The sequence below is a fragment of the Pristiophorus japonicus genome, chromosome 2, assembly GCF_044704955.1.
Source record: "Pristiophorus japonicus isolate sPriJap1 chromosome 2, sPriJap1.hap1, whole genome shotgun sequence".
Taxonomy (NCBI): domain Eukaryota; kingdom Metazoa; phylum Chordata; class Chondrichthyes; family Pristiophoridae; genus Pristiophorus; species Pristiophorus japonicus.
This window is the reverse complement of record NC_091978.1, coordinates 346,328,520-346,348,997: the sequence shown is the minus strand read 5'-3', so window position 1 is coordinate 346,348,997 and position 20,478 is coordinate 346,328,520. Positions and strand designations below refer to the sequence as shown.

General features: G+C 44.2%; 1 protein-coding gene across 1 annotated transcript; it reads left to right on the top strand.

Annotated features, from left to right (window-relative positions):
- Positions 1–453: 453 nt before the first annotated feature.
- LOC139228234 (uncharacterized) lies at positions 454–14,058 on the top strand. The gene is made up of 6 exons (XM_070859417.1): positions 454–654; positions 6,054–6,122; positions 7,899–8,043; positions 10,010–10,030; positions 12,734–13,086; positions 13,912–14,058. Exons 1-6 carry the CDS (start codon positions 454–456, stop codon positions 14,056–14,058), a joined length of 936 nt encoding a protein of 311 aa, XP_070715518.1.
- Positions 14,059–20,478: the final 6,420 nt, after the last annotated feature.

Here is a 20,478-nt window from a genome sequence, read left to right as displayed (position 1 = left end):
CCCCCAGATCTACTGCCATAATTCAATTGAAAGTAATATTTTCAGCTAACTTCTTCTATACCCTTAATAATCTCATACATCTCTATAAGATCATCTCTCAGTCGTTCGTTTCCAGATTGAAAAGCCAAAGGGGTTGAAATTCGGTACTGCCATTTTTGAGGCGTTATCACTCCATGAGAGAAATGTTTAGCGCCTCGCTTCAGGCGCGGTCCCCAAACAGGAAATTCAGTGTTGACGCCGAAAGAATTGCTAGCAGCGTGAAATCATGGCGTTGAACACTTACCTGGTGACACTACGCTGCGCTAAGTGAGCTGTTAAGCATGGGCTCAACATCTGGGAGTTGGCAGCACTTGGAGCTGCGCCACAGACATAGTGGCACCACCTGGATTTCATTGGGCGCCTCAATGCCTCGTAGTTAGATTAGCTTCCTACGCACTCACTCAGAAGCTGAGCATGGCAGACCCAACAGCAGCTCGTCAGCATTCCCATCGGTTCTCGGACGCTGCCCTGGATGCATTCCTTGATACCCTGAAAAGACGGCGGGTACCAACTCACAGAGGCCTATGGAGGGAAATCTCACAAGTTTCTGCGATTGTCACGGTGGCTACGACAGCCACTGAATGCGTACAAAAGTGGAATGACATGATGCGGCTGGTAAGGGTGAGTATCTTATATTTGAACCATCAAGATACTAAGCTCTGATCTCACCGTGCACTCTCTGCTCAATGTAGTGTTTGGGAATCCATGCTCTACGTGGGCGAGGCCAGTTGGAAGGTTCCCATTTGAAGCCTCACCCACTGCAAGGGCCTGCATGCGCTGTTAACCTTGCTACTCAGTTAGAAAGTGCTATGTGGGAAATCAGGGACACTTTCAGTGTCCCTGACGGTTACATGTGCGGGAAGTGCATCCGCCTGCGGCGCCTGACAGACTACATTGCGGCACTGGAGCTGTGGGTGGATTCACTCTGGAGCATCCACGATGCTGAGGATGTCGTGAATACCACATTTAGCGAGTTTGCCACACCACAGGTAAAGGGTACACAGCCAGAGAGGAGATGGGTGACCAACAGGAAGAGCAGTGGAAGGAAGGTAGTTCAGGGGTCCCCTGCGGTCATCCCCCTGCAAAACAGATACACCGCTTTGGGTACTGTTGAGGGGGATGACTAATCAGGGGAGAGCAGCAGCAGCCAAGTTCATGGCACCATGGGTGGCTCTGCTACACAGGAGGGCAGGAAAAAGAATGGGAGAGCTATAGTGGTAGGGGATTCTATTGTAAGGGGAATAGATAGACGTTTCTGTGGCCGCAACCAAGACTCCAGGATGGTATGTTGCCTCCCTGGTGCAAGGGTCAAGGATGTCTTGGAGCAGGTGCAGGGCATTTTGAAGGGGGAAGGTGAACAGCCAGTTGTCGTGGTACATATAGGTACCAACGATATAGGTAAAAAACGGAATGAGGTCCTACAAGACGAATTTAGGGAGCTAGGAGCTAAATTAAAAAGTAGGACCTCAAAAGTAGTAATCTCAGGATTGCTACCAGTGCCACGTGCTAGTCAGAGTAGGAATTACAGGATAGCTCAGCTAAATACGTGGCTTCAGGAGTGATGCAGAAGGGAGGGATTCAAATTCCTGGGACATTAGAACCGGTTCTGGGGGAGGTACAAACCAGACGTTCTGCACCTGGGCAGGACCAGAACCAATGTCCTAGGGGGAGTGTTTGCTAGTGATATTGGGGAGGGGTTAAACTAATATGGCAGGGGGATGGGAACCTATGCAGGGAGATAGAGGGAAGTAGAATGGGAGCAGAAGCAAAAGATAGAAAGAAGAAAAGTAAAAGTGGAGGGCAGAGAAACCTAAGGCAAAAAGCAAAAAGGGCCACATTACAGCAAAATTCTAAAGGGGCAAAGTGTGTTAAAAAGACAAGCCTGAAGGCTCTGTGCCTCAATGCGAGGAGTATTCGGAATAAGGTGGACGAATTAACTGCGCAGACAGCAGTTAACAGATATGATGTAATTGGCATCATGGAGACATGGCTCCAGGGTGACCAGGTTGGGATCTCAACATCCAGGGGTATTCAACATTTAGGAAGGATAGACAGAAAGGAAAAGGAGGTGGGATGGCATTGCTGGTTAAAGAGGAAATTAATGCAATAGTAAGGAAGGACATTAGCTTGGATGATGTGGAATCGGTATGGGTGGAGCTACGGAATACCAAAGGGCAGAAAACGCTAATGAGGGTTGTGTACAGACCACCAAACAATAGTAGTGAGGTTGGGAACAGCATCAAACAAGAAATTAAGGATGTGTGCAATAAAGGTACAGCAGTTATCATGGGCGACTTTAATCTACATATTGATTGAGCAAACCAAACTGGTAGCAATGCGGTGGAGAAAGATTTCCTGGAGTATATTAAGGATGGTTTTCTTGACCAATATGTCGAGGAACCAACTAAAGGGCTGGCCATCCTAGACTGGGTGATGTGTAATGAGAAAGGGCTAATTAGCAATCTTGTTGTGCGAGGCCCCTTGGGGAAGAGTGACCCATAATATGGTAGAATTCTTTATTAAGATGGAGAGCGACACAGTTAATTCAGAGTCTAGGGTCCTGAACGTAAGGAAAGATAACTTCGATGGCATGAGACGTGAATTGGCTAGAATAGACTGGCACGTGATACTTCAAGGGTGGATAGGCAATGGCAAACATTTAAAGATCACATGGATGAACTTCAACAATTGTACATCCCTGTCTGGAGTAAAAATAAAACGGGGAAGGTGGCTCAACCGTGGTTAACAAGGGAAATTAAGGATAATGTTAAATCCAAGGAAGAGATATATAAATTGTCCAGAAAAAGCAGCAAACCTGAGGACTGGGAGAATTTTATAATACAGCAGAGGAGGACAAAGGGTTTAATTAAGAGGGGGGAAATAGACTATGAGAAGAAGCTTGCTTGGAATATAAAAACTGACTGCAAAAGCTTCTATACATATGTGAAGAGAAAAAGATTAGTGAAAACAAACATAGGTCCCTTGCAGTCAGATTCAGGTGAATTTATAATGGGGAACAAAGAAATGGTGGACCAGTGAAACAAATACTTTGGTTCTGTCTTCACGATAGAAGACACAAATAACCTTCCGGAAATACTAGGGGACCGAGGGTCTAGTGAGAAGGAGGAACTGAAGGAAATCCTTATTAGGCGGGAAATTGTGTTCGGAAAATTGATGGGATTGAAGGCCGATAAATCCCTGGGGACTGATGGTAGGCATCCCAGAGTACTTAAGGAAGTAGCCCTAGAAATAGTGGATACATTGGTGATCATTTTCCAACAGTCTATCGACTCTGGATCAGTTCCTATGGACTGGAGGGTAGCTAATGTTACACCACTTTTTAAGAAAGGAGGGAGAGAGAAAACAGGTAATTATAGACCGGTCAGCCTGACATTGGTAGTGGGGAAAATGTTGGAATCAATTATTAAAGATGAAATAGCAGCACATTTGGAAAGCAGTGACGGGATCGATCCAAGTCAGCATGGATTTATGAAAGGGAAATCCTGCTTGACAAATCTTCTAGAATTTTTGAGGATGTAACTGGTAGAGTGGACAAGGGAGAACCAGTAGATGTGGTGTATTTGGACTTTCAAAAGGCTTTTGACAAGGTCCCACACAAGAGATTGGTGTGCAAAATTAATGCACATGATATTGGGGGTAATATACTGACGTGGATGGAGAACTGGTTGGCAGACAGGAAGCAGAGAATCGGGATAAACGGGTCCTTTTCAGAATGGCAGGCAATGACTAGTGGGGTACCGCAGGGCTCAGTGCTGGGATCCCAGCTGTTTACAATATATATTAATGATTTGGATGAAGGAATTGAGTGTAATATCTCCAAGTTTGCAGATGACACTAAGCTGGGTGGCGGTGTGAGCTGTGAGGAGGATGCTAAAAGACTGCAGGGTGACTTGGATAGGTTAGGTGAGTGGGCAAACGTGTGGCAGATGCAGTATAATGTGGATGCATATGAGGTGGCAAAAACACCGAAGGCAGGATATTATCTGAATGGCGGAAGATTAGGAAAAGGGGAGGTGCAACGAGTCCTGGGTGTCATGGTACATCAGTCATTGAAAGTTGGCATGCAGGTACAGCAGGCAGTGAAGAAGGCAAATGGTATATTGGGGATTTGAGTATAGGAGCAGGGAGGTCTTACTGCAGTTGTACAGGGCCTTAGTGAGGCCTCACCTGGAATATTGTGTTCAGTTTTGGTCTCCTAATCTGAGGAAGGACATTCTTGCTATTGAGGGACTGCTGCGAAGGTTCACCAGAATGATTCCCAGGATGGCAGGACTGACATATGAGGAGAGGCTGGATCGACTGGGCCTGTATTCACTGGAGTTTAGAAGGATGAAAGGGGATCTCATTGAAACATATAAAATTCTGACGAGACTGGACAGGTTAGATGCAGGAAGAACGTTCCCGATGTTGGGGAAGTCCAGAACCAGGAGTCACAGTCTAAGGATAAGTGGTAAGCCATTTAGGACTGAGATGAGGAGAAATGTCTTCACTCAGAGAGTTGTTAAACCTGTGGAATTCCCTACCGCAGAGAGTTGTTGATGCCAATTCATTGGATATATTCAAGAGGTAGTTAGATATGGCCCTTACAGCTAAAGGGATCAAGGGGTATGGAGAGAAAGCGGGAAAGGGGTACTGAGGTGAATGATCAGCCATGATCTTATTGAATGGTGGTGCAGGCTCAAAAGGCCAAATGGCCTACTCCTGCATCTATTTTCTATGTTTCTATATTTCTATGCAGACCCACCCCTCATGTTGGTGACTCCTCAGTCTTCATATGAATCTCGAAGACAGTAGCCTCCCCGTTATTGTTGGGTCCTGGCACCCTAATTCAAGCATTGCCACAGCAAGACCACGCAGCGAATGGAAGTTACATTGAACTGTGAAGATTCGCAAACAGTTAGTTATATGTGCTAAACTATGTAAGGCACTCAGACGTTCTTTTTAATCTCACATGACAAGCTCGCCCACTAGCGCAGGGAGCAGATGCGGACTGCAGGAGGGAACTCTGATTTGCTGGTCCTGACTCTGTTCGAGGAACACGTCTCGGCCCTGATGGGCGTTCAAGTTGGTGCCATGGCGGTGGGTGAGGCCGACCCCCCTGGGGACAGAGACGGTATGTTGAGTTCCTTTGCAGCATCCGCCAGGACATTTAGACCCAACACCACAATCCTTCAGCTCTTTCCATGAGACTGGCATTCTCGAATGCGTTTGCCTGAACACTTCCCTTTGTTTTGTGACTGAGCGGATCATCTCCCAGGCCTCTATGCTGCTCTGTAAGATACTGCTGGGAGATTTGAGAGAATAGTATTAGTAGTGTCTTGCTCTGCAGACTTTCTGCTGCTTTCCCACAGTGTAGTATCTGGCCTTTCATTGATAAATCAATGTGAGGGATTTACTGTGAATGTGGAGATCCTTAAAGAAGTCATATTCAGTGCATTAACATAAAAAAATGACTAGTTACCTTACATTAAAGCATTTTCATTTTCACAAGTATATTTTAAATCACAAATATATTTCCAATTAACTCTTTTACTTCTAACAATTCAGTTCTTGTGAAGCATTTTTTGGGGGAACTGTGAAAGCATACTGTTGGTGTAGGTAACAAAAATAGAGATGGGTTATCAACCCACAAACCTTGGCATCTCTTTCTTTATCACAAGCTAGGTATGGAGGTGTGGAGGTATGTCATTGCTAACTTGCACAGCGGTGCAATTTACTCAGCTTGCCAGCTCATGCACTGAGATTATGTTACTGTTATACTGAAGATTGAAGAAAGGTCTGAAACATTTTTTTAAATTATTTCCGAAAGCAGTCTTTAACCAAGGTTTTTCAGTCAAGGGTAAGACAGAGTAATTAATTCTTTGTACAATTGTAAATAATTTTACTCATTAGAAGTGAAGTTTTTTTTCTACTGTGGGAAGAATAACAAGTAGGTCAGTCGGTATGTCTGGTCAATATAATGAAGTTAAAATGCTGCTTTAATATCTGTACAGGCAGCTGAGCCTTTAGAACAAGTGTCTACCTGTCAATTCCTGCCAGCAAAGCTCATTAAGCTGAAAAAGGTATGTTTGAACCAAAAATACTAGTTCAAGGAATGTGAAAAGAAATCCTGTCAAGTTTGTTTAAATCCAAGATGGCAGCATGCACCTGCCTTGCATCATTGAATAGTAATCCAGAGGCCTGGACTAATGATCCAGAGACGTGAGTTCAAATCCCACCATGGCAGCTGTGGAATTTAAGTTCAGTTAATTAAATTAAAATCTGTAATAAAAAGCTAGTGTCAATAACGCTGACCATGAAACTATCGGATTATGGTAAACCCATCTGGTTCACTAATGTCCTTTAGGAAAGGAAATCTGCCATTCTCACCCGGTCTGGCTTATATGTGATTCCAGTCAATGTGGTTGATTCTTAACTGCCCTCTGAAATGGCCTAGTAAGCCTCTCAGTTGTAAAAAAAGGCTACAAGAATAACACGAATAAAACCGAAAGGGCTACCCGGCATCGACCTCGACACCGGCTTCAGACTCGACAACAACAGACCCAGCCCAGTCGACCCTGCAAAGTCCTCCTCACTAACATCTGGGGACTTGTGCCAAAATTTGGAGAGCTGTCCCTCAGACGAGTCAAGCAATAGCCTGACACAGTCATACTCACAGAATATACATTTCAGCCAATGTCCCGAACTCCTCCATCACCATCCCTGGATATGTCCTGTCCCACGGGTAGGTTAGATGCACCAGAGGTGGTGGCACAGTGGTATACAGTCGAGAGGGAGTGGCCCTGAGATCCTCAACATTGACTTCGGACCCCATAAAGTCTCATGGCTTCAGGTCAAGCATGGGCAAGGAAGCCTCCTGATGATTACCACCTACTGCCTTCCCTCAGCTGATGAATCAGTACTCCTCCATGTTGAACACCTTTGGAAGCAGCACTGAGAGTAGCAAAGGCACAGAGTGTACTCTGGGTCAGGGACTTCAATGTCCATCACCAAGAGTGGCTGGGTAGCACCACTACTGACCGAGCCCTGAAGGACATAGCTGCCAGACTGGGCCTGTGACAGATGATGAGAGAACCAACACGAGGGAAAAACATACTTGACCTCGTCCTCACCAATCTACCTGTCGCAGATGCATCTGTCCATGACAGCATTAGTAGCAGTGACCACCACACGGTCATTGTGGAGATGAAATCCCATCTTCACACTGAGGACACCCTCCATCGTGTTGTGTGGCACTACCACTGTGCTTAACGTGATAGATTCAGAAAAGGTCTAGCAGTTCAAAATGGGGCATCCATGAGGCGCTGTGGTCCATCATCAGCAGCAGGATTGTATTCCACCACAATCTGCGACCTCATGTTCCAGCATATCCCTCACTCTACCATTACCATCAAGCCAGGGGACCAACCCTGGTTCAATGAGGTCTGCAGAACAGCATGCCAGGAGCAGCAACAGGTGTACCTAAAAATGAGGTGCCAACCTAGGGAAGCTGTAACACAGGATTACATGCATGCTAAAAAACAGAAGCAACAGGCGAAAGACAGGGCTAAGCAAATCCACAATCAACGGATCAGATCTCAGCTCTGCAGTCCTGCCACATCCAGTCATGAATGGTGATGGACCATTAAACAACTAACGGAACAGGAGGCTCCATTAATATCCCTATCCTCAATGATGATGGAGTGCAACATTTGAGTGCAAAAGACAAGTCTGCTGCGTTTACAACCATCTTCAGCCAGAAGTGCCAAATGGATGATCCATATCAGCCTCCTCCTGAGGTCCCCACCATTACAGAAGCCAGTGTTCTGCCAATTCGATTCACTCCACATGATATCAAGAAACAGCTGAGTGCACTGGATAAGGCAAAGGCAATGGGTCCTGACAACATGAAGACTTGTGCTCTAGAACGAGCCATGCCTCTATCCAAGCTGTTCCTGTACAGCTACAACTGGCATCTAACAGCCAATGTGGAAAACTGTCCAGGTATGTCCTGTCCACAAAAAAAAGGACAAATCCAATCCGGTCAATTACCGCCCCATCAGTCTACTCTCAATCATCAGCAAAGTGATTGAAGGTGTCGTCGACAGTGCTATCAAGCGACACTTGATCACCAATAACCTGCTCACTGATGCTCAGTTTGAGTTCCGCCAGGACCACTCAGCTCCAGACCTCATTACAGCCTTGGTCCAAACATGGACAAAAGAGCTGAATTCCAGAGGTGAAGTGAGAGTGACTGCTATTGACACATCAAGGCAGCTCTTGACTGAGTGTGGCATCAAGGACCCCGAGTAAAACTGAAGTCAATGGGATTCAGGGGGAAAACTCTCCACTGGCTGGAGTTATACCTAGCACAAAGGAAGATGGTTGTGGTGGTTGGAGGTCAATCATCTCAGCCCATTACATTGCAGCAGGAGTTCCTCAGGGCAGTGTCCTAGAAACAACTATCTTCAGCTGCTTTATCAATGACCTTTCCACCATCATAAGGTCAGAAGTGGGGATGTTCGCTGATGACTGCACAGTGTTCAGTGCCATTCACAATTCTTCAGATAATGAAACAGTCCATGCCCGTGTGCAGCAAGACCTGGTGGACATTCAGGCTTGGGCTGATAAGTGGCAAGTAACATTCACGCTAAGTGCCAGGCAATGACTATCTCCAACAGGTGGGAGTCTAACCACCTATCCTTGACATTCAACGGCATTACCATTGCCAAATCCCCCACCATCAACATCCTGGGGGTCACCATTAACCAGAAACTTAACTGGACCAGCCACATAAATACTGTCGTTACAAGAGCAGATCAGAGGCTAGGTATCCTGCGTCGAGTGTCTCACCACCTATCTCCCCAAAGTCTTGCCACCATTTACAAAGCACAAGTCAGGAGTGTGATGAAATACTCTCCACTTGCCTGGATGAGTACTGCTCCAGCAACACTCAAGAAGCTTGACACCATCCAGGACAAAATAGCCTGCTTAATCGGCACCCCAGCACCTTAAAAATTCCCTCTCTCCACCACCAGCGCACCATGGCTACAGTGTGTACCATCTACAAGATGCACTGCAGCAACTCACCAAGACTTCTTCAAGTAGCACCTCCCAAACTCACAACCTCTACCACTTAGAAGGACAAGGGCAGCAGGCGCATGGGAACACCATCACCTCCAAGTTCCTCTCCAAGTCACACACCATCCTGACTTGGAAGTATATCGTTGTTCCTTCATCGTCACTGGGACAAAATCCTGGAACTCCATCCTTAATAGCACTGTGGGAGTGGGAACCACACGGTTCAAGAAGGCGGTTCACCACCACCTTCTCAAGGACAATTAGGGATGGGCAATAAATGCTGGCCTTGCGTAGAATATGCAGAACATGGAAAATGGTCCCTCTTCACCAGAGGAAACACAGTAGGAGGATACTCGAATGGCATAGGAGGATACTCGAATGGGATCCACAACTGAACCAACTTCCACGATGTCGAATTAGATACAGACAGGTGTACGTGGGTCATCATCATCATAGGCGGTCCCTCGAACGAGGATGACTTGCTTCCACGAGAGTTCACAGATATTTCAATGAAGGACCTGATGTTCCAATCCTGAACTCCAGTTGAGGGGTGGAAGATGCCTGTGCATGAATTTTTTTAACATGTGGTGACCGTTGCACATCAGCCACCACAGGGGCTTGACAGAGTTAGGCCTTTATTCAGTAGCAAGGATTAACCAGGACAATTGGAGACCTGCTCTGCTGCATGGACCTAGTGCACACACATATCCCAGTGTGGGCAGGTCTGTGCAGCCCCTGGGCCCTTGGCTCTTTTGGGTCCTGTACCCTCATTCACCGCACCTCCACCACGATGTTCCAGGGAGCTGCGCTCCAGCACATACACTAAGAATCTGTAATTCCCCAACTGTATCCAATTAAATGTTTGACACTTTTGATCTTTCCATTTTAGATGAATTTCTGACCAAACAAGGTACTGCTCAACCCTCAGCTAGAAATTAAAAGGCTTCCTCACACCAAACAGAATTCAGATCCACCATATTGATTCCTTTAACCTCATGGTAAAAACACGATTTATGTTTCACGCTCCCATAGCTAGCTCACATTAAAAACACCTGCTTTAAAAATGTGTCTTACTGGACAAGCTTGTCATGCACCCAAAAGCAAAATTTCATGTCAATCTACACTTACATTGAGACCCGAGGTCATAGGTACAGTGTTGGTGGTGGACACCAGCAAACCTGAAAGACCCTGAAAACAACAAAGTCCCACCAAGCAGTTGGAACAGCTTAGCACATTTGAGCAACACAGGATGGTGGAGAGTCTGCCCACCACACCCAACAACAACGACCTCACCTACGAAGCCACTAACAATACCACCACCAACCACTACGACACTGAAACCCTGGGAGTGTCCGGAGACAACCCAGGTCCTAAAGATGGACTGGTATTGGTGAACAATGGGAGAATATTGTATGAAAATGAGCTTGTGCCTGTGCTATTAAATCTGGTTCGGATATTCCTCCCAACATGATGTAGCCCAAAAACCCAACAGCTATATAAAACGCTAATAAAAAATGTCATAGACCAAACTGCCCAAGGGTCGGAGACATGTAGTAAACGAGAAAGAAAGTTGGGCAGGAAAAAATGGGGGTTGTGGGGACCGTGTTCAACATGGGAACTTTACTCGTCAATACCCTAGAAATCGAGAGTAAGAGCTCGAAAAGTTAAATAACAAAATAAAGCGGGTTTTGACACAAACAAACATCGAGGCTCAAAAGTGAAACCAGCTGGGGACAAACACAGCAGAAACCCTGTTGGGAATAACCCACATCCTAAAGGCACATGCAAAGACCACCGGCCGTCTAATAGATGCCAAAACACAGAACCAGCGAGAAAATAAAAATGAAATGCTATGTCACGCCTGTGGGGCATGGGTAAATGGTCAAGTGCGTGCCAATGTGGACCAGCTGCACCAGGGAGAGGTCCCCAGCTGGATCAGTAACAAGGAAGCAAAAGATATGGCCAGTGATCCAAGCAATCTGACAGCATGCCAACTCCGAGGGTGATCCAGGTATACCCCACTGATACAAATTGTGTGACAAATCACACACAATACTTCGGAATGATCATGATGATCCCAGCCATGGCTGAGGGCCAAAAACCTTACCCATTGTACCAAGTGTAAAATATAGGAATACTACCACAAATTGCACTGTGGAAGTAATGCAGATTCAATACGAGCCAACCCGGGTTGCCTACAAGGATAAGGGGAAGTACTGTGTGACTACGAGTGAAAAACAGTTCGCCTACAGACCGCTCATATGCCCGAGCAACACGGCGAGCTTCTGTTTCCACCCACAAACACCAACCACTAGTGGACTTCATTAACTGATAGTAGTATACAAAAGACGACAGATGATCTTCAATGCCACGGAGCATGAACGTCCAGATACATCCCTGGATAAGAATAGTATCCCACACCCTGGTCTCCTTCCAGGTAATAATCACTATATTACCTGATAGCAAGCTGCTGTTATAAATACAGGCGACAAAGAATCAGAAAGTTGGCAAAAGCCACAACCACTCAAACGCAGAGAGCCGTGTACGAGAACATGTACAGATTAGAGCAAACTTCTCCAGACTATCAGCACTTAAACTCAGTGGCTACCTTGGGCCAATTATAGCCAATTATAGAGGGGACTGAAAGGGGAGCACGAGGGAGACAGGGCCCAATACAGGGACCATAGCGTGTGTGGCAAGAAACCAGATATCTTGAATAAACAGCTTATGTGACAAAACAATTGGCAAGTCGAAACAAGATAAAACGTAATATGATTAAGCTAAATGTGCTGACCATCTTGGATAATAGCCTGTGTGGTGAAGCAATGGACAAGACTAAACAAGATAAAGTGAAATATGATTAAGCTAAATGAGCTGACCTCAACTGCCTACTGTCTAACTGTTATCTAAACTAAGGTGGACACCCGGTAGTAACAGAATGAAAACTAATGATCTAATATGGAATGTTCTAGAAGGGAGGCGGGGACTTTGTACAATGCATCATTTGAATGTATAAAAATCGAGTACATGCTGTAGCAATTTGAGAAGCTTGGCTCAAAACAGAGAGCAAGTTGTCTCCCACGCGTGCAAATAAATTCCATTTGGATCCTCGTTTTCAGATTTTTGTTGAGTATTTTGAAATATTCCACAACAAAGACATTTTCATATTGATAAAAGGCAAATGTAGCAGCTTCTCAAGTAAGTGACAGTATGAAGGATGTAGGAAAATGCCAGTTATTATTGGTACTTCTGACAAATCATCTACTTGTTGCTGGTAAGCATCATATGCTTTTATACTTTATGAGTACAATATAGTTATGAATAACTCGATTCTTTCTGTCTTAATTCCACCTCACTTTTTTCACTTACTCTGTGGAATTTCTTTGACATTACTCTATTGATACAGTGTGGATGCTTTGCACTGTATAATTTTGATATATGTAACGACCTCAACAGGAATCTGTTGAAAACATTCAAATTTTAATCAGATAAAGCTGTAAAAATAAGTTTAACAATAAGAAAAAAATGGCTGTCTCAACTACCTTTTGGTATATCACTGCTGCATCCTTTGAAAACACTCTCCAGCTTGTTTATTCTGTTCTTCCCTTGACAGTGGTCACAGATAGGATGGAAGTCTCTCAGTCTCCTCCAGAAATAGAGGCCTTTGAAGGAGACTCCATCAACATGCAGTGCTCTTATGAAGAGGACCAAATGATTGAAAGCATCCAGGTTGAATGGACCAAAGACTCGGTCCCAGTCCTCAATGCAACCATTACCAGTGCTGCTACAAATCCAGCTTACATCAACAGACTCTCTCATGCCATGAACAAAACAAATTCAAAGCTGACAATTGAAAATATCATTCAGGATGATGCGGGACTGTACCGCTGTAATGTGTTTGTTGAAATACCTGCGCCAGTTCGAAGAGGCCTTGGGAATGGAACCAAATTAAGTGTGCAAAGTAAATATCCACTAAAATTATAAAAGCTATAAACCTTGGTATTTATATATTAAATTGAGAAAAAATTATTAGTCCAAATTAAAACAATTTGACGAAGAGCATTATTTTTTTCAACAATTAATTCTTAAAACCAGTTTATTTATGGATAATCAATGCCTTTTTAGCCTGCTGATATTTCTGGCATATATACCAAATTTACTCTACATTAATGGTATCTTGTGCAATCTGAATGAACCAAAAAAACACAATAATTTTTAATTGAATTCAGCACACCACAACAACATAATGAAGCAATAGTTGACATATAAGCACTGAACAGATCTCTGAGAAAAGTGACCAACAGGTAATGTTATTGTATGCAATTATAAAAAGTGAATGAAGGTCAGAATTGGTTAATAATCGTGTTTTCCAAGTGAATATTTCATAGTCACTACTAATGTGTTATATCGTGTTTATCTAAAGGCACCATAAGATAAACACAAGGTCATTTTGATAACGTGCCTCATGGACTGCACTTGTGCTATCTCATTTTTCTCTTGCATGTGAAATGTAAGTTTTATTTTCTTTGAAGTGGAAAGTCCAACCACAGCTAATGAATAGATTGTGCATTAACCATCAAATACCAAAGAACTGTTGTGTTTGCTGGTCTCCAGTGTTTGAATGCTAGGATTGATACAAATTCCTCCTCACTCAAATGACTAAATTGTAAAAATAAACATATTGAAAGGGCGTTTTCTTTATTTTTTGTGTGTTTCGGGGAGGAGAGCTATGTGTGATTTTCAAAACAATGGAGCTACATTAGGACTTGACCATTTAACTTGCAATTCTGTTTGAACTTTCAAGCATTGGTGGACATATCTGGGCGTTTGGCTGCTGCTTTGAAGATACTAATTTTTGGTGTAGCCGTTTTCTTGACATTCATTGTTACGAGGCATTATGTGTTAAAATCCCAGAATCGACCAGCAGAAGGTAAGTGATGAGGCAGATCAGTACTGTTCTGTACCCAAGTATTTGTAACTATAACAATGAAGTATTTAAGCATTTATGTAGTGTAACGATTATAAATTTTGCAATGGTTTTTTTAAGTTTGCCAACAGATTTAAAATATTGTTTTACAAATCGCTTTACAAGAAACCTTATTTACTAAATTGGATTTTGATGTACTGAATTGTGAAAAATATTTTTACTCAGCAATTCACAAAGCTTCACATTTAAGCCTGTTTTTAAAAGAAATCATTAATAGTCACTAAAATAAATGTCAAATTGGCTAAAAAGATAATTTCCTATTTGTACTATTAAAATACAAAGTGTGTTTTCAACTATATTCTATTTATTTTTGTGCTTCCCACAGTTCCACCTGGCAACTGAAGTATTAATGTAATGTAGATTGGAAATCAGAGCCGATATTTCCATAAATTGAGTACAGGTCACTCATTCTAGATAGAGTAGAACAAGAAAGGGCAGTGTCACTGAGCTGGCAACAAAAGAGAAGTGTTGGAGGAGGATCTGGTCAAATGTGTCAATGTCTGAGAGAGTTCGAGGAGGATGAGGAGAGATAATGCATGATGATAATAGTCAACGAGAATGTAATTTGTGACTTTAGTTAGGATTCAAACCTGTACTTTGACAAGAGATGGGCATGGATTGGAAGGTGACAAAAAATCAAGGGCTTTGGAGGAGAAAGGAAGGTTGGAGAAAGGACAGTGGTTTGCAAGGACAGAGTGTGTTTTTCGAGGAGAGGGGTTTATGATGATAGTGTTAAGCAGAAGGGCAGTACCTGAGGAGAGCAAACTAGTTACAATGTGTTCTAGCATGTAGGCCAGGAAGAGAAGTTGGTGATGTTATGTCGAGAGAGGACCAAAAGGTAGTCATGGGCTTATTCAAGGGAGATTCAAACCTGCGATGGCAGGAAGAGAGTAGGAAGGCAGATGAGTAGTGATGGTTTGAGAAAGTAGGGGGCACAGTATCTGAGCAGGTAGAAATGAAAGATAGTGTAACCAGATGACAGGAAGGATGGAGAGAGGAGAGAAAAGCTCAAGAGAGACTGAAAAAAAGATAGAAGTAATGTGCTTGAATCCGGAATGGCAGGAAAAATCTGTATGAAATTGAACACAAGGGGAATTTTGGTTACATAGACATGGCAGAGATTCAAAAGGAAAGAAAGATTTTTGCATTTATATAACGCGTTACATATCCTCAGGATGTCCCAATGCGCTTTACAATTATTGGAGTGCTTTTAAAGTGTAGTCACTATTGTAATGTAGGCTGTTCAGACACCAAAATGGCTTCCGATGACCGTGCGGACACTTCTGTTGCAAATCGTGCCAGACGGCATATTTAACTTCAATGGTGCCAGTTTCGAGCCCCAGCCGATGCCCTCTCTTAACTTCACACAGCTGAACACGCGTTAAGCAGCAGGGAGGACCTCCCACCAGTGCTACTTAAAGGGATCATCAACAAGAGATCATCGACTACTTACAGCTTAGATGCTGGTTAATTTCTTCTGGTTGTTGCAATGATTCTATTAGTGTTTGATGCTTCTTATCATTTTCTCAAGTTGCAAAAGTCTTCAGGAAGTGGTGTGGCATAAGAACATAAGAATTAGGAACAGGAGTAGGCCATCTAGCCCCTCGAGCCTGCTCCGCCACTCAACAAGATCATGGCTGATCTGGCCGTGGACTCAGCTCCACTTACCCGCCCGCTCCCCATAACCCTTAATTCCCTTATTGGTTAAAAATCTATCTGTCTGTAATTTCAATACATTCAATGAGCTAGCCTCAACTGCTTCCTTGGGCAGAGAATTCCACAAATTCACAACCCTCTGGGAGAAGAAATTCCTTCTCAACTCGGTTTTAAATTGGCTCCCCTGTATTTTGAGGCTGTGCCCCCTAGTTCTAGTCTCCCCGACCAGTGGAAACAACCTCTCTGCCTCTATCTTGTCTATCCCTTTCATTATTTTAAATGTTTCTATAAGATCACCCCTCATCCTTCTGAACTCCAACGAGTAAAGACCCAGTCTACTCAATCTATCATCATAAGGTAACCCCTCATCTCCGGAATCAGCCTAGTGAATCGTCTCTGTACCCCCTCCAAAGCTAGTATATCCTTCCTTAAGTAAGGTGACCAAAACTGCACGCAGTACTCCAGGTGCAGCTTCACCTATACCCTGTACAGTTGCAGCAGGACCTCCCTGCTTTTGTACTCCATCCCTCTCGCAATGAAGGCCAACATTCCATTCGCCTTCCTGATTACCTGATGCACCTCAAACTAACTTTTTGGGATTCATGCACAAGGACCCCCAGGTCCCTCTGCACCGCAGCATGTTGTAATTTCTCTCCATTCAAATAATATTCCCTTTTACTGTTTTTTTTCCCAAGGTGGATGACCTCACATTTTCCGACATTGTATTCCATCTGCCAAACCTTAGCCTATTCGCTGAACCTATCTAAATCTCTTTGCAGCCTCTGTGTCCTCTACACAACCCGCTTTCCCACTAATCTTTGTGTCATCTGCAAATTTTGTTACACTACACTCTGTCCCCTCTTCCAGGTCATCTATGTATATTGTAAACAGTTGTGGTCCCAGCACCGATCCCTGTGGCACACCACTAACCACCGATTTCCAACCCGAAAAGGACCCATTTATCCCGACTCTCTGCTTTCTGTTAGCCAGCCAATTCTCTCTCCATGCTAATATATTTCCTCTGACTCCGTGTATCTTTATCTTCTGCAGTAACCTTTTGTGTGGCACCTTATCGAATGCCTTTTGGAAATCTAAATACACCACATCCATCGGTACACCTCTATCCACCATGCTCGTTATATCCTCAAAGAATTCCAGTAAATTAGTTAAACATGATTTCCCCTTCATGAATCCATGTTGCGTCTGCTTGATTGCACTATTCCTATCTAGATGTCCCGCTATTTCTTCCTTAATGATAGCTTCAAGCAATTTCCCAACAACAGATGTTAAACTAACCGGCCTATAGTTACCTGCCTTTTGTCTGCCCCCTTTTTTAAACAGAGGTGTTACATTAGCTGCTTTCCAATCTGCTGGTACCTCCCCAGAGTCCAGAGAATTTTGGTAGATTATAACGAATGCATCTGCTATAACTTCCGCCATCTCTTTTAATACCCTGGGATGCATTTCATCAGGACCAGGGGACTTGTCTACCTTGAGATCCATTAGCCTGTCCAGCATTACCCCTCTAGTGATAGTGATTGTCTCAAGGTCCTCCCTTCCCACATTCCCGTGACCAGCAATTTTTGGCTTGGTTTTTGTGTCTTCCACTGTGAAGACCGAAGCAAAATAATTGTTTAAGGTCTCAGCCATTTCCACATTTCCCATTATTAAATCCTCCTTCTCATCTTCTAAGGGACTAACATTTACTTTAGTCACTCTTTTCCATTTTATATATCGGTAAAAGCTTTTACTATCTGTTTTTATGTTTTGCGCAAGTTTACCTTCATAATCTATCTTTCCTTTCTTAGTCATTCTTTGCTGTTGTTTAAAATTTGTCCAATCTTCTAGTTTCTCACTAACCTTGGCCACCTTATACGCATTGGTTTTTAATTTGATACTCTCCTTTATTTCCTTGGTTATCCACGGCTGGTTATCCCTTCTCTTACCGCCCTTCTTTTTCACTGGAATATATTATTGTTGAGGACTATGAAAGAGCTCCTTAAAAGTCCTCCACTGTTCCTCAATTGTGCCACCATTTAGTCTGTGTTCCAGTCTACTTTAGCCAACTCTGCCCTCATCCCACTGTAGTCCCCTTTGTTTAAGCATAGTACGCTCGTTTGAGACACTACTTCCTCACCCTCAATCTGTATTACAAATTCAACCATTCTGTGATCACTCATTCCGAGAGGATCTTTTACTAGGAGATTGTTTATTATTCCTGTCTCATTACACAGGACCAGATCTAAGATAGCTTGCTCCCTTGTAGGTTCTGTAACATACTGTTCTAAGAAACAATCCCGTATGCATTCTGTGAATTCCTCCTCAAGGCTACCCCGTGCGATTTGATTTGACCAATCGATATGTAGGTTAAAATCCCCCATGATTACTGCCATTCCTTTTTCACATGCCTCCATTATTCCCTTGATTATTGTCCGCCCCACCATGAAGTTATTATTTGGGGCCTATAAACTACGCCCACCAGTGACTTTTTCCCCTTACTATCTCTCATCTCCACCCACAATGATTCAACATTTTGTTCATTAGAGCCAATATCGTCTCTCACAACTGCCCTGATATCATCCTTTATTAACAGAGCTACCCCACCTCCTTTCCCTTCTTGTCTATCTTTCCGAATTGTCACATACCCCTGTATGTTTAATTCCCAGTCTTGGCCACCCTGCAACCACGTTTCTGTAATGGCCACCAAATCATATCCATTTGTAATGATTTGTGCCGTAAACTCATTTACTTTGTTTCGAATGCTGCATGCGTTTAGGTAAAGTGTTTTAAAACTAGTTTTTAAACCATGATTTTAAGTTTTGACCCCTCCTGCAGCCCCTTTATATTCATACATATTGTCCCTTCCTATCACCTTGTGGTTTACACTTACCCCAGTGCTACTCTGCTCTGTTGCCTCCTGCCTTTTGCATCCTTTCTTGGGGTTCTGTTCATCTGAGCTCTCATCCACTCTAACTAGCTCAGAGCCCTCTCCTGGGTTTCCATCCCCCTGCCAAATTAGTTTAAAGCCCTCCCAACCGCACTATCAAAACCACCCACGAGAACATTGGTCCCATCTCTATTGAGGTGTAACCTGTCCGACTTGTACAGGTCCCACTTACCCCAGAAGCGGTCCCAATGGTTTAGGAAACTAAAGCTCTCCCTCCGACACCAATGCCCCAGCCACGTATTTATCTGACTAGCCTTCCTATTTCTACCCTCACTAGTACGTGGCACTGGCAGTAATCCCGAGATTACCACCTTTGAGGTCCTGGCTTTCAATCTTACTCCTAGCTCCCTAAACTCAGCTTTCAGGACCTCACTCCTCTTTCTACCTATGTCGTTGGTACCACTGGCTGTTCCCCTTCCCTCGCCAGAATGCCCTGCAGTCGCTCAGTGACATCATTGACCCTTGCACCAGGGAGACAACACACCATCCTGATGTCACTTTTGCTGCCGCAGAAGCGCCCATCTGCTCCCCTAACTATTGAATCTCCTATCACTATAGCCCTTCCCGTCTTCTTCCTCCCCCCCTGTGCAGCTGAGCCACCCACGGTGCTGTGGCCTTGGCCCTGGCTGCACTCCCCAGAGGCATCACCGCCCTCGCCAGTAGTCAGAATAGAGTACCGATTGGAGAGCGGGATAGCCTCAGGGGACTCCTGCACTACCTGCCTCGCCATACTCTTGTGTGCGACGGTCACCCATTCCCTATCCTCCTGTATCCTTTTAATCTGTGGGGTGACCAACGCCTGAAACGAGCTATCCACGTACCTCTCGTTCTCTCGGATGCTGCAGAAAGTTCTCTGCACAGACACACACGCACAGCCACAGATTAGTAGCTGGCCACCATGCTGCCTGCTGATAAAATGGCTCCTAGGCAGTGTGTAAGTACTTCAATCCATTGAGAGAGATATACAGCACAGATTGATGATGTAAACTGTATTGGAGAGACTAAATGATGTAATATATAGCGCATTTAATGTGGTGAAACGTCTCGAGGCGCTTCACAGGAGTATTATGAGATGAAAAATTTTACACCGAGCCGCAACAATAGAAATTAGCGCAGGTGACCAAAAGTTTGCTCAAAGAGGTAGGTTTTAAGGAGATCTTGAACGAGGAAAGAGAGGTAGAGAGGCGGAAAGGTTTAGGCAGGATATTCCAGAGCTTGGGGCCTAGGCAACTGAGGCACGGCCACTAATGTTTGAGCGATTATAATCAGGGATGCTCAAGAGGGCAGAATTAGAGGAGCGCAGCCGTCTTGGGGGGAGGGGTGGTTCTGGGCTTAGAGGAGATTACAGAGATAGGGAGGGGTGAGGCCCAGGAGGGATTTGAAAATAAGGATGAGAATTTTGAAATCAAGGTGTTGCTTAACTGGAAGCCAATGTAGGTCAGCGAGCACAGGGGTGATGGTGTGAGTTAGGACATGGGCAGTCACGTTTTGGATTACCTCGAGTTTATGTAGGGTAAAATGTGGGAGGTCAGCCAGGAGTATGTTGGAGGAGGCAAGCCTAGAGGTAACAAAGGCATGGATGAGAGCTTCAGCAGCAGATGAGCTGAGGCAAGGGCGGAGATGGGTGTTGTTATGGAGGTGGAAATAGGCGGGTATTTGCACAAACAAATATCAAGGCTCAAAAGTGAAACCAGCTGGGGACAAACACGACGGAAACCCTGTTGGGAATAACCCACATCCTAAAGGCACATGCAAAGACCACTGGCCG